At 33.7% G+C, this 14,895-nt stretch overlaps 1 protein-coding gene and 1 pseudogene across 1 annotated transcript; one reads left to right on the plus strand and one right to left on the minus strand.

The window, feature by feature from the left end:
* Nucleotides 1–644: 644 nt before the first annotated feature.
* Nucleotides 645–3,152, minus strand: LOC143567651 (pentatricopeptide repeat-containing protein At4g39530 pseudogene; annotated as a pseudogene).
* Nucleotides 3,153–11,120: 7,968 nt separating this feature from the next.
* Nucleotides 11,121–11,897, plus strand: LOC143566498 (uncharacterized). The gene is made up of 2 exons (XM_077053187.1): nt 11,121–11,428; nt 11,834–11,897. The coding sequence occupies exons 1-2, from the start codon at nt 11,121–11,123 to the stop codon at nt 11,895–11,897; spliced, it is 372 nt and encodes a 123-aa protein (XP_076909302.1).
* The last annotated feature ends 2,998 nt before the right edge of the window (nt 11,898–14,895 follow it).

A 14,895-nucleotide genomic window follows, 5' to 3' on the forward strand; every position in this document is an offset into this window, starting at 1 on the left:
CTTTGACCACCAACTAATTACCTTTTTTTCCTCTGCTTATGCTTCTGGTTAGCAAACATGGTGCAAATGGCACCACACCCTGAGACCTTTGGTGAAGGTGGGTCAATAGTGGGTGCAACCTCCATGGTTCTATAGCCTTTTGGCTCTAGTTTATGTGGCTCTTTATCACCTTCTTTTGGTTCAAGTTTCCTTGATAACACCTTATCATCCCATACAAGCCCTGATGACCCTGACCTTCTAAATGACACTTCTGACCTTGGTAAACCAGCCATAGAATTTGGAGAGAATATGACCAGCAAAGAATATATTAATGGAAGTTAAAGGGAGTAAAGGTCAGAAGATGGCATCTGCAAAAGTTATCCTTGGGTTCTCACAATGTAACAAGAATATATTAAATAAAGTTTGAATTTTTCTATGATTCTTGCTAACAAATATTACAAAGTCAAACAAGAATGACTAAGAAACCATAACATATGGCATTTGGTTGAGGAAACTGCAAGGGATCCATAAGTTTTCATAGAATTATATATTATTATTATTATTGTTATTATTATTTTTATTATTATTATTATTATTATTATTTTTGTTATTGTTATTATTATTTGTCAATTTCATGTGTTTTTAAAAATAGTTTATAATGAGATATTCATTACTCAAAAAACAGTTGTCAAAACTAATGTTCTAACATGATCAAACAGGTTATTAATCACTCTATAAATCGAATCCGCTTGTTGATGAGATCGATCTCGTGCTATAAAAACATGAAACTCGTTATTAATTTCGATCCAACTACATCCCGCTTCTTTAACCGCCCCGTTACATTCCATCATTTCTCTCACCTTCTTCACCTCACTCCACATACCCTTACTTGCATAAATATTTGAAAGCAAAATATACGACCCACTATCTTTTTCGTCACTCAAAATCGCCATTTTTGCAGCATATTCACCTATTTCAAGATTCCCAACAACCCTACATGCACTTAACAAACTCCTCCAGATAATGCCAGCTGGCGGTATAGGTAGTTTCTCTATGAAATCTTTAGCTTCATGCAACTTCCCGGCTCGGCACAGAAGTGAAACCATACACGCATAATGTTCTATCCCTGGTTCGACTCCAAAATTAGCCATTGACTCAAAGTGGTCAAACCCATCTTTGACCAGACCCATATGGTCACAAGCCGAGAGGACGGCTACAAACGTGACATAATTGGGTCGGATTCCCTCGTTTAACATTTTCTCAAACAATTTCAAAGACTCTTTAGCGTCTCCATGTTGCGCGTGTGTTAATATCATCGTGTTCCAACACACAATGTCTTTATAAATTGTCAAGTCGAATAGATTTTGAGCATCGTTTTTGCTTCCACATTTTGCATACATGTCTAGTAACGCGTTTGTGACAAACGAGTCGAGGTTGAAACCTATTTTCAAGAGCTGTGTATGGAACTGGTGACCGATTTGAAGACTAGCAAGGTTGCTAGCTGCTGTAACTAGTGCTACATACGTGTACTCGTTTGGTTTTTGAGATGATATTTGCAGGTCTTTATAAAGTTTAAGAGCGGTTTCGTTTTCTGATATCTGAGTATACCCGAAAAGCATAGCGTTCCATATGACAATATCTTTTTCAGACATGTCATTAAAAACTTGGCGTGCGTCTGATAACGAAGAACACTTTGAGTATACGTCTATCAGAGCACTGCCTGCGAACAAGTCCAACGAGACATTAAGTTTGATCATAAATCCATGAATTTGTTTGCTTAGATCTAAAGTGAGTAACGAAGCCGAAGCCCCAAGAAGACTGACAAAAGTCAACAGGCTCGGGTCAACGTTTTTAACCCTCATTTCACGGAAAAGATCCAACGCTTCATGAAGATCTCCATGCCTCGAGTAACCTTCAATCATTGCATTGTAACCAATCACATTACGATTCCGGATGCTATCAAAAACTTTTCTTGCATCACCGACGGAATCACATTTCGAATACATGTCGATTAAACCGTTGTTCACAAACTCATCTTTATCGAGATTCATCTTGACAGTATACGCATGCGTTTGTCTACCCGGCTCTAATGCTTCAAGTGAAGCACACGAAGTTAAAACACTAGTACACGCAAAACCATCCGGTTTCCAACCGTTTATCGTCATTTTAACGAACAAATCCATTGCCTCGTCATCAAATGAATTCTGCATGTATCCCGAGATCATGGTCGTCCACGAAATAACATTCTTGATTATCATTTGATCAAAAATCTTCCTTCCGGTTCTCACTTTACCGCTTTTCACATAAAAATCCACAAGCGCATTGCTCACCGACACATCCATCGATGCACCTCTTCTCAACACGAAACCATGAATTTGCTTCCCGCCTTCAAAGAATCCGACACTCGAACACGCGGTCAAAACACTCGAAAGAACATATCGATCAGGGACAACGTTACTTTCTTTCATCTGACTCAACAATTGTAACGAAACTTCACCTTTACCTACTCTTGCATAACCGGATATTATCATAGTCCATGAAACCGCGGTTTTAACCGGCAAACCATCAAAAACTAATCTCGCATCTTCCAATTTACCACTTTTAGAATAAAAATCAACAACCGAAGTACTGACATAAACATCTCGATCAAGACCAGTTTTGAAAACCAAACTATGCAACTGACAACCCCTGATCAAGCACCCTAACCGTGCAGCCGACTGAACAACACTAGCTAACACATACTCATTTAAACTCTCTTTAACCTCTCTTTGAAACACAACAAACATCATCCATGCTTGGTCACTATACCCATGTTGCGAGTAAGCCGAAATCATCGAAGACCACGTACTTACATTTCTCTCAGGCATTTCATCAAACACTTGGCGTGCATAGTCCATATGATCACATTTTTAATAATTGCTAATCAATATGTTTCCAACAAAGGTATCTGATTGAAACCCATATGTTATAATCTGTCCATGAATCAACTTATAATAGCCACTTGGATTATTAACAGCTAACTTTGACTGCAAAAGATTAGCAAGTTTATGCCTTTGGCTTCTAGGGTTGATATTAATATTAATGAAGGTGGAGAATTGGGGATTTGAAGCTTTGTTATAACAAGATTTAGCATTCAAATTAGCTGCATATAATGCTCTTACATGCTTTCTCATTTCATACAGATACAGTTACCAAACCAAAACAAACATAATAACGGGATACCGATTCCGGACCCGACCCGGAAAAAACCCGATTCCGGACCAGACTCAGAACCAGTTTCTATCTGACCAGACTTGGGTTTTGATTCCTCAGAAAAATCGTATCTGGAATAGAACCCGACCGGGTTCGGTTATTAAATTTATTAATTGTGAAGTAATTTTATTAACGTTTAGGACAACAATGTAAATTAGAATAATGTTTAGGTGTGCTGTTATAACAGTTTTATTATTTTTTTTCCTTAAAACTTCAAAATCTCCCGCGTTCTACTATCCTAGGGATGGGTTTGGCATCGAATCATCAGTACTAAAAGTACCAATTCTGATAATCACTATAAATAATACCTCTATCGATTCTGAAAACTAAAAAATTGGTACTGGAAATATCTAGTCCCATTTGTTCATCCCTACCACGTACCATGTGTTGCCGCACAACATACCCTCCCACCACACAACTTGCGTTTGTTGATCTAAGTCCCTTTGTCGTGTCTATATATATATATATATATATTGAAACAAACACTAGAAAATTTAGTGAATGTCACGTAACATTCATTGGTTGGATCACAACCAGAGATGTAACATTTGTTAGTTGTTTTATATAGTTTGTAATCTAGTATTATAATAAAACAAAGTTTTATGGACAGGTTTCCTCTTCACAATAGCCCTTCCCTTTAATTTTCATTTGATGTTAATCAGACACGTGGACAATTAAGAATTTTGCAGTTGCATTTACGGTTTCATCCAACTCCCACGTCTTCCTTCCTAAATCTAGGGCCATCGGCCACATGACTCCAACCAGATTTGTATATATCAATGGTTTGTATATGGAGCGACTTGATGGACGGAGCCACAAGTCTCGCTTTTATCACTAGCTATTGCAGGTGATTTAGGGTTTTTGTTTACAAAGATTTGAAATTGAATAGGTTATGGTTGATTTGGGTATACGTATATTACTATTTTGTTGATTTATCTTTCTGATTCAAGATGATTATTGTTTTGGTGAAGTTACCGGTTGTATAATTATTGTGGCCATGGAAGTTAAAAGTTTCGAGGGGCAATTTAAGTAATTATGAATGATTTTTTGATTTTGATTTTGATTTCTTCCATACATAATTATACCAGTAATGTCACTTTCAGTTTTGATCATACTCTTTTGATGAATTTTTAATTTGTTTTGTGTCCGGATCATTATCAAAAGCCTTTTGTTGAACAATCTTTCGGGTTATAACTAGATGCATATGTGAGTACCATCTAAGTCATCATTAATTTGGATAAAAAAATTGTCCACCTTCATTTCTTTCAGAATTTGAACTGTGTTGTTTAGTTAGCATCTCATCTCACTTCAATTTGTTTGATTAGGTACATTTGGGATGCATCGTCTCCACTTCTGACTTCAATTGTATCATTTTAATTAAGCAGGTGGCTTCTGATTACAACTACATTTTAATAGAATGTATGTTAGAATCATCTTTAATCAGTTAGTTGTTCTTATCCTTTTTTTGCTTCAAATAATGCAGAGTGAAAACGGCCAATCTTTTAGTGATGTATCCCTGAATGCATTATGTTATGATGTGGAAGCCCAACACCTCATATCTGGTGATCAAAGTGGAACATTAAGTATATATACCATGTTACATTTTAATTTTAGTTGGATGATTTAATGTATATAAATATTGTGTTACAAGTTAGAATTTGCAATTTTTAGCTCGAACCATATGCTTTAGAGAGCAATTTTTTTGTCCTTACAAGGTACTAACTTGCATATTGTTTACTAAAAAATCAACTATAGATGATTACATAATATGATATGTATTACTTAATCCTTCGCTTTTCATCGCTTCCACAGTTTGGTACCTTTAATTCGGTTTCAGTGATTTTACCTTTAATTCGTCTTCATTGAGTATGATTCAGTATTATTGTATTTTCTTAATTAGTAAATGTTTTTTTGACAAAACAAGAATTACAATTAAATTGACTATAATAGCTCGAGTCTCATAGACGTGTTGCTATAGCAACTTCTTCTAGGAAGTTATCATCCTGTTCATAGAAAGATGCACACACATATAATAAGTTTGTAAATATATGAGTTAATAATTGATCTATATTTGACCTTTGACTTTGAAAAGTAGTTCGGTTGACTTTTGAATGCACACATAATATGTAAATATGCGAGTTACATTAGACATTAGTAATAGGATATCTATTTTGCATTACTATTCATAACTTAACTAATAGGATATCTATTTTGCAGTTTTTACATTCTGAGAGGGACAAAATTCATGAATTGAATCTTGCTCTTCTTTTAATTTACTTTTAAATTGTGATGTTTTTTTACCAGCTGCTGGTGTGCAGTAATCTACTTTATTTTCTTATAGCTATATATATTTTTTAATTTTCCTTTTACAATTTGCTGATGTTTATTCTCAGTAAACGGGTAATTTTGGAATTTGATTTTGACTATCAAGAAATCAAAGTTGCAGTTTGTTTTGCATCCAGGGTATTTTGTCATTTCAGTAGTGCAACTGATTTGATAAACTGCAGGTTTGTTGTTGCTTTGGTCGGTTATATTGGACAAAATTATGCAGCAAAATTGAAAATCTGAGTTCATATAAGGTTCAAGGTTGTTTTCAGGATTGATGAACCTACGAGTTTGACAATTGCAGCCAAAGATGCAAGGTATCACTCAATTCTCCTTATATATCTTGCAATGGTTGGTTAGAATTGTTGTTAGTGTTTTGCTCTTTAGTTAGGAATAAATTATAACCCAAATGGTGGTCAATGTAATTGCAGCCTTATATGTTGGTGGTGGATGTCGAGGAATTCGCCTCACCCGAACAAGGTATGGCATGTTTTTTTACCGGAAGTTTATAAATTATAATGTAATTTGCTTTTTATCCTTGTGTTATATAAACCTAATTGTTTTTATTTTCTTTGTTGTAATTTAGAAGTTTGGGGTATTCAAGATAAAGATGTGATTTGATGGTAATATGCAAACATAATATCATCATAAGTCATAATTGCAGCAACCCATGGTGTATAGATTGTTACATGTTGGATCAGTTATCTGCTTGTTACACTATTGTAATACGCGGTAGCTGGAATCTTTTCATTTGGAGTGGATCGCAGTCAAGTTTATTCGTTTATACAACTGTGTAGTATAACTCAACACTCCATCATTACTTGTCATGTATATAGTATTTGGTTTTGTAATAGTAAATGTAACGTTGGTACGTAAATTGCAAATGTAAAATATTCAAATATAGTATGTATGTATTTATTTATTATTAAATTTTCTGAACTTTAATTTTTTTTTGTACCCAATACCGTGTAATACACGGGTTTATAACCTAGTTACTATATATACAAAGAACTTTGGTGTCGCAAGTGGCCTATTGGGCCACTTGACGACACCGTATTGGTTGCCAATTTTTTTTTCAATTACCATAATAAATGTAATGGAAACTGAACAACTGTTAATTTTGTTGTTGTTTTAATTCATGTATCATAACTATTCTGAGAGAAACTGGCCGAGTACTGTTAATTTTGTTGTTTTAATTCATGTATCATAACTATTCTGAGAGAAACTGGCCGAGTTCGCGCCGGCTCCCTGCTTTATTTAAAGCTCATGACCGACAACAACGCAGAGTTTTAACAATGCGCAAGTTTTCCGACCCCCCCCCAAACAAAAACAAAACACAAATTGGTTGTTGGTCCACCTCAATTTTTTATATTTTTTTCGTTTTTTAGTTCTGGTACTATAACACATGTAATCAAAACCGACTGAATTCGTGTCAAGTTACCGCCTCAATGTTCGGGACCGACAACGCTTGGGTTTAACCACCGTCTAGGTTTGCCAACCAGATAAACATCGCCTTTAATATTTTGTTTTCCTATATGTTAATTTGACGAATTAATTTTTTGGGTTTTAACGTACAAATTTTACCAATGGTGGCTATATCATGACCAACGCAGCTGATACTGACCGAATTCGTGTCGACTCATTGTCGTAACGCTCGGGTTTTACCACCGCCCGTGTTTCAACGACTGGGTTTTGCCAACTGAGCGCCGGGTAGAAAAACCAATTGTATTATATATATGTCCTTTTATTTGAAATAAATTTTTAAATGTCGTCAGTTCAGTCTAAACTTGTGTTTCATTCGAACAATTCATGTTTGAACCTTTTGAGCAGTTTGCACTTTGCACCTAATTCCAATCACACACACACCCCAAAAACATAAGTATAAAGCTTCACTTGTTTCAACATGTTTTTCATATCTGGGCCTTGATCTTGGGTCAAGACTCAAGAATACCTGAAAAGCGGTCCACTAGTGGGAGTCCTAAAACAAATCTCATATTGTTCTAATATGTTGATACAAGTGACATCTTGCTACAAGAAATATGTTAAGTATCAAATATCACTAACGTGTTTTGAACGCAATGACCGCGGACAAGAGTAGAACTTTAATTCAAAGATGAGTGACCTCTTAGGAACGTTCCACTTTCCACTCATACAACAAAAGACAAACTTGTGAGTTTTTAGTAGCTTTTAATGAGCAAAACAAACGGTATTATTTGGTTGGTGTGAGATCGTTATTATAACCAGAACACTTTACATCATTAACAAGGTGTCATGCGTGAAACCGACTCCAACTTGACACATTAGCAACAAGATTCAAATTCTTATATCATTTTTTACGTGGTTCTCCAAACAAGTATATTTTAAATTTGATGTTTTCGATATTGAAATATTTATCTTGTTATCCTCTAACGTCCACAACAAAGATTTGTCTACAACTTGAGAGAATACCCCTTTTACCCTTTTATAGAAAGAAAGAAAAAACGAATTTGATCATAGTGTCTATAATGGTTTCTAGCATCACTTTTGATCTAATGAAGAATATTAATCTTCGTGTTCGATCATCTATCAAAACCACACCTTTTTCTTGAATTATTAAAGGGACCGGTTTTGAAACCTAGAAAGGTATAACACATCAAGAATCTTTGATAATGACAATACCTCACTCAACTTACCAATCTCGCGTTGTGGGCATGCACCTGTTATCTTATACATCAATGTGTGGGAGAACATACGATTCCTATACTTCAGAAGCACATATACTCACATCATGGTCATCTAAACCTAGAAACGGTTTACATTCTTACCACTTGCTTGGACTCAGGTCACATATGTCAAGTTGGTAGTAAGTAGATATACGAGTTTATTTAAGGAGGCATGGTTTTATACATACGTGTATACGTCAATAAATATATGAAATAATATGCAATATGCATTGTGTCTGAGCATGAGCATGAGCATGAGCATAAGCAAGCACGTGCAAATGAATTTTCAAGTGGGGTTATGAATTATTGCGGGGAAAAGAATATAATAAAGATGCATATTCATATACAAAGAAAGTGATAACATATTCTTTATGCACATAGATGGTCACGAATATGGTCAATGTGTCAATCTTGTGTATGTTCACTCAATGTGGCATATAAGGTATTGCATACACTTAATGAAAAAGAAAAATGAAGGTAACATGTTATAAGGTCTTTGTAAACCATTAAACTCGAGGAAAAATGAAACTTATATATAACTTTGGAGATTTACGTAGTCAAATGAAATTAAATAATGCACCGTTGTAAAACTGGGTATTTGTGACTGTAGTTTCGGTTGAAAATCGTTTTTGCTTTTGAAGATGACTAGTTAATTTTATATGTATTTAAATTTGTTTAATCAAGTAATAGTGTGACGGCTGACTTACAAAAAGAGGAATTTAACAATTTGTTGCATTATGAGGAACTTATTCCTATATGGAAGACACAATAAAATTCTTTATGTTTTGATACCCGCTTAATGGTGCATATATGAATCTAATAAGTTTGCATATAAATAAGGTCTGCTTACGTGGAGTCCATGTCATCCACAAGTGGGGCCATTTCATGTGATCATACAGAAATGGATAGAAGCCTTTTAGTCAAATAATGCATGAAGGAATCATGTACATACGGGCACTAACGAAGCTTGGATGAAGATTTCGAGGAGGCCGGACGAAAATACATGTTAAAAAATCTATAAGCGGAGGGGACGTGATCAAATTTACGATTGGAAACGGGTAAAGTTACATTACGTATAAAAAATATCGGACGAAAACATGTAAACTTACATTACTGCGCGAAAAAACAGAGGGGGCCGGGGGCACCCCTGGCCCCAACTATCCTTCGTCATTGCATAGGGGCTCTTTTGGAAGTTTTACCCTAGAATCATATGAACTTTTTGTAATTGTGCGGGTCTAGAAGATTAAGAAGTATTTCAAAAATCCTATTTTACCTATGAATATCCTAATATTTGCTCAAGGATATACGATATATTAAAAGAAAAAAAAATTGCACTAATTTTGCATTTCTATGCAATGTTGTTAAAACCGGACCGGACCGGCCGGTTCGACTGGGAATCGGTCCACCGACCGGTCCGGTTGTATGCTGCTCGCTCGGTATCCTGAAAACCGGCCGGCCCGAACCGGTTCACCGGTTCGACAGGAAAACCGGACCGGTTGAACCGGTTTTCCTATTAAAAAACTATATTTTTTTGTAAATTTTGTTTTTCTAGCATTTTTAAAGCCGAATTCATTGGACCGGTCTGACCGGTTCGACCAGTTAAACCGGTGAACCAGTTGCCCGACCGGTTCGCTATCCGATCCGGTTATGAAAACATTGTTTCTATGTGAAAGTAAGTATCTCGTGCGTACCGTGGGCCCTCTATCCCACACACCTTACAAATATTCATTAAAAGATAATATAAAAATAAATTTCAAAGTTGTAACACATTTTTCATGAGTAAAGGTTGCATGTTGGGTAGGTATATCTAACATGATATTGAAACCTTTTGGAATCCAATTCCAAGCAATCGATATATATATAATACACATCATGTTGATGATCATGTGTTAATAAGTCTTTAATATAAAATACATATTATAAATTATGTGTACTTGTTACGTTATGAGATCAAATGAAACAAAGAAACATGAAAGATAACAAACTCATAAGACTCAAGAACATTATTACCAGACACTATCGTAAACACACGCACTACAAATTCTATGTTGCATTGCATAACCACCAAACCCCCCCCCCCCAGTTTTCTTTTGAACAACGAATATTTTATAAATCACCGACTTGCAAGAAACTAGCCGGACAAAAGAAAGTTAAATGAATAAAACATAGTTCTTCAACTACTCTAACAAGTTTAACCTATTTTTTAATAGATGCTTTCAGCTTAACCTTACGAAAAGTGGCACCGTTTTGCATATTGGTACCACCAAGCTAGATGTTCTCATGTCTTTCCTACCTACATAAATTTTTATACCATTTCACTTTAACCGAATAATAATGCGAAAACATGACGATAATAATGAATATCATAAAGATAGCTGATCTTCAACTTGAAATTCTTAAAAAAAATTATAAATATTGTTATTATCTATATAAGTAATGTCCTAAACAATATTAATTGAAAAATTATATAATATTACCTTTTTTTACCTATATGTTTTCCATTATTTTTTTTTCTAAATAGTTTTTGGAGAAAGAAGAATATTTAATATTTCTTTTTGGTAGAGGGGGTTACTTTACATGTCTCATAACTTGTTAGAATCTTTTTCAAGTATATAAACCATTGCAGATCATTCATTTATTGATCACATGCAAAAACATACATAACTTCCTAATCCAAGGTTGGTAATTATTAAACTTTCAACATATAGACAGTGCTTGTTTACATAACAAAAAGTACATAAAGATCTATAGCATGTAACACACATATTTTATATCATTTTCTTAACACACAAATTCATATCAATGATATAATTTTTACATATCTATTATGATGTTTTCAGTAAGAAATCAAGCAGGGAAACAATGAGTAGCGGAGATTGGATATGTGGTGCATGCCAACATTCGAACTTCAAGAAACGTGACGTGTGTCAAAGATGTCAGTGCCCTAAATTCGCAACACCAGCCGAGATTTCAACTCATGCAAACAAGACTAGGGTATTGGCGGGCGACTGGTATTGTTGTTGTGAGGCACACAACTTTGCCAACAGAACTGAGTGTTACAAATGTGGTTTACACGTGATGATGGCATTCACGTCGCAGTCTAGTGGTTATCCTTCTTATGATGCTAGCATTCTTCCGGGAGGGAAAGTTGGCGATTGGATGTGTGGCAGGTAATTAATCATTAATCAACTACTCCATCCGTCCCATTATAAGTGTCCAGGTTTGAAAAACACAAAGTTTAAGGTGGATTGAATGATTACTTTTTTTTCTTATCAAATGACAATATATAATGCCCTTGAAAAGCGGGTCCATCAATATTGTTTATTAATGTTAGTTGTGTGTGTTTAAGGGTAAACTTGGAAATTGACTAATAAATTTTTAAAGTTGACACTTGTAATGAGACAAATAAAAAGGAAATGTGGACACTTATAATGAGACGGATGAAGTATATAAGATCAATCGGGATTAATAACCTGTCTATTTTTTATAGTATTTATCTGGATTTTTCAATTTTTATAGTATTTATCTAGATTTTTAATGAGGTAATGATTAATTTCATGGGTTAATTTGCATAGGTGTGGAGGACATAACTTTGCAAGTAAGATTCAATGCTATAGATGCACATCACCAAGGGAGTAGGAGCATAAGAACTTATGTGGACTTTCCTTTGTGCTACAAGAATGCTATGTCTTTACTTGTTTTGTTTTTCTTAATATTTGAAGAAATTAATGCAATATAATTAATTATCTTTAGCAAAAATCAACATGTTTCGGCTTAAAGTGCCAGATGATATTCTTTAATAACTTGGTCACCTTCAAATTATGCTCGTATATGTACAACTAGTTTTTATCCCCCATAATACGCCCCGGGGGGTAGTTTTACATTATTCGTTTATTATATTTATATATTTTTTGGATTTTAATTTTATTTATTGTATAAAAGTTAATAATATACTTAGTATTTGATGATGAAATGATTTCACAATTAAATGAGATGTTATAACTCGATTTAAAAGCTATTTGGATTTGGTGAGACCCATGACCCGCTGATTTTTTTCTACAATTTTTTTAATTATAAATAATATATATCCTTTTGTAAAGAAATTATATATTAATTTTTTAGAATTTCCCTATTTTATAGGATTTTCATATCAAATATTTTGTGAGATTAATTTTTAATTTAATGAGATGTTATAATTCGTTTAAGAAATATCTGGGTTTTGTGAGACCCATACCCGTGAATTCGGGCCAAATGCATGAAAATCCTTCATTTACAAATAATATAATCTGGTGGCTTGAGAGAATGTAGGAAGCAACCAGAGAGCTTTTAAATCTTTCGTTTATATATCATAGATTAGATCGAACATATGACGCTTTAAACAAATTTCATATAGATAATTAACATGAGAGATGGTAGGAATAAAAAATAGATGTCACAAATATCACCAACGTTTTCTGAATGCATTGCTCATGGATGAGAGAAAAACTTCACATTTAAGCATGAGCTCCAACATCAATAATTAACATGTGAGATGGTAGGAATAAAAAATAGATGTCTCAAATATCACCAACGTTTTCTAAATGCATTGCCCTCGGATGGGAGAAAAACTTCTCATTTAAGCATTAGCTCCTGAGGTGACCTTGATGATGTGGGATCGATACTAGAGAACGTTTCTAGTTAACTGATATGAATCTTTTTTAAGAGAGTAAGTTTTAACTAGGCAATATGTAAATTTGATAAAAATTACTTAACTTTTTATACCATTTTGATAAAAGATTAAAAAATAACTCTGATTAATAGGTGTAGTTTTATTGTTTTAAACGCAGTAAAAAAACATGAAAAATATTGATACACAAATTATAACAAGTGAATGAATGAATCAATTTTTATACACACAACACAAGATAAATAAAAAGGAAAAAAAAATCCATCTTAAAAAAACAACGGCTATTTGCCGCATAGCATGAGTTGATATAGATTCCTGAATAATAATAATAATTGAGGGACCATTATTCTTTGGAACTCCTCTACTTCTTCATGTGTTGGAATATTCATCTTGTCCAAAGGATGCTGACTAGGATTCTTCCTTATCCAATCCGAGGTTGACAGCAAGCCATCTATGTTTAATTTCCCGCGTGAAAATAATGTTGACCTTCACATGTCAGCAAAATATTGACCAATTGATATGCCTCAAGTGGGAACCTTTTAGTATGGTCCTCCATATCAGTATATTCTGATTTTCAGAATTTTACAACACTACTCTTGTACCCACAAGGGAGGTATGGAATACGCGTTCGATAGTCATTTATTAATCCTTTGTATCGTCTTATGAAATACGATTTTAATTACGTGTAAAGTTACGCGCATTTCACACGCATAAAATATTTCATAGAGTTAAATAATTACTGATTGTTGAAATCAGTGGCGGAATCACAACTTTTCAACTGGAGAGTCACAATAAAATTTATTATTCCTTTGCTTTGTCCGACCTATCATATGAAATCTCTTAACATGGCAAAAAGATGTTGTGTAGTTATATAAATAACCATATTAATAGTAAAGAAGGTTGATAAATTTTGAAATAAATGAAGTAAATAATATATTGTATTAAAATCAAATTTAAAAAATAAATATATCAAAATCAAAACTACCTAATATAAATACATAAAAACAACAAAACTTATGCAAATTACCTTTCAATATAAGATTTATTATTTAACTTTTTTATTTAACTTTAATACCCTCCTCCATCTAATAATAAAAATAATACTTTCTTTTTACCTATATGACCCACCTACTCCGTGCATTTTATCTTATTCTTCTACAAACCAAAAGCTCAAACGCCTCCATCGTTGCATCAATTTTGCCTTGAATATGGTCTGATCAATTTGTTTTTACCCTTCTTTTTGGTGCAAGTACTCTAACAACATCATTTCAAGGGGTCAAACTATGTCACTACATCTGACCCCTCTATAGTTTCGTCTCTGGTTGAAATGATAAAATATTATTAAAATTGGTTAGTACGGGACCCTAATCAATCAATACACGGGTAAAACTAGTTTTAACTTTTTTTCTAGCCGTTCGATTAATCAATCTCACTTGAAGTCCATAACCGATGATAAATGGAAAAGGTCCAATTTCATAAGATGGTAAAAGGACGTTTAATTGACTATTGAAAGCGTATTCAACACGTCACTTGTGGAATACACATAAAGTTATGAAATTTGTCAATAATTTCAAAAGTCGATAAAATGTCATTTTACCATTTCATGGAATATGTTTTCAATAATCATTTTTAATCCTTTGTATTATTTTTATGAAATATGCTTTCATTAGTCATTTATAATATATAATTATGTATAAAGTTGAATAATCACCACAATAACTATACTTATAGTTGAATACTTTTGTTTTCGAAAAATATGTTGGGACCAATGAGTATGTAGCCGTAATTGTGTTGGCACTTATATATGTATATTTTATTATCCATGACTTCTAATATAACTCTTTCACTGTATTCTAGAGTTTTATTTAAGAAGTGAAAATAAAGGGAGGAGAATTGAAAGAGAAAAGAAAGAAAGAGAAAGAAAAATATGTCACTTCATTTCATATTTCCGAGTTTAATGAAAATGAAAGG

The sequence above is a fragment of the Bidens hawaiensis genome, unplaced genomic scaffold (assembly GCF_021521415.1).
Source record: "Bidens hawaiensis isolate Kalapana, Puna unplaced genomic scaffold, B.hawaiensis_p1.1 tig00001236_1, whole genome shotgun sequence".
Lineage (NCBI taxonomy): Eukaryota > Viridiplantae > Streptophyta > Magnoliopsida > Asterales > Asteraceae > Bidens > Bidens hawaiensis.

What these genes read in the sequence shown, in the direction of transcription:
- LOC143566498 (XM_077053187.1), top strand. Translation starts at nt 11,121, where the DNA reads ATGAGTAGCGGAGATTGGATATGTGGTGCATGCCAACATTCGAACTTC. An exon ending in GGCGATTGGATGTGTGGCAG is followed by an intron (nt 11,429 to 11,833) that starts GTAATTAATCAT and finishes TAATTTGCATAG; the next exon opens with GTGTGGAGGACATAACTTTG.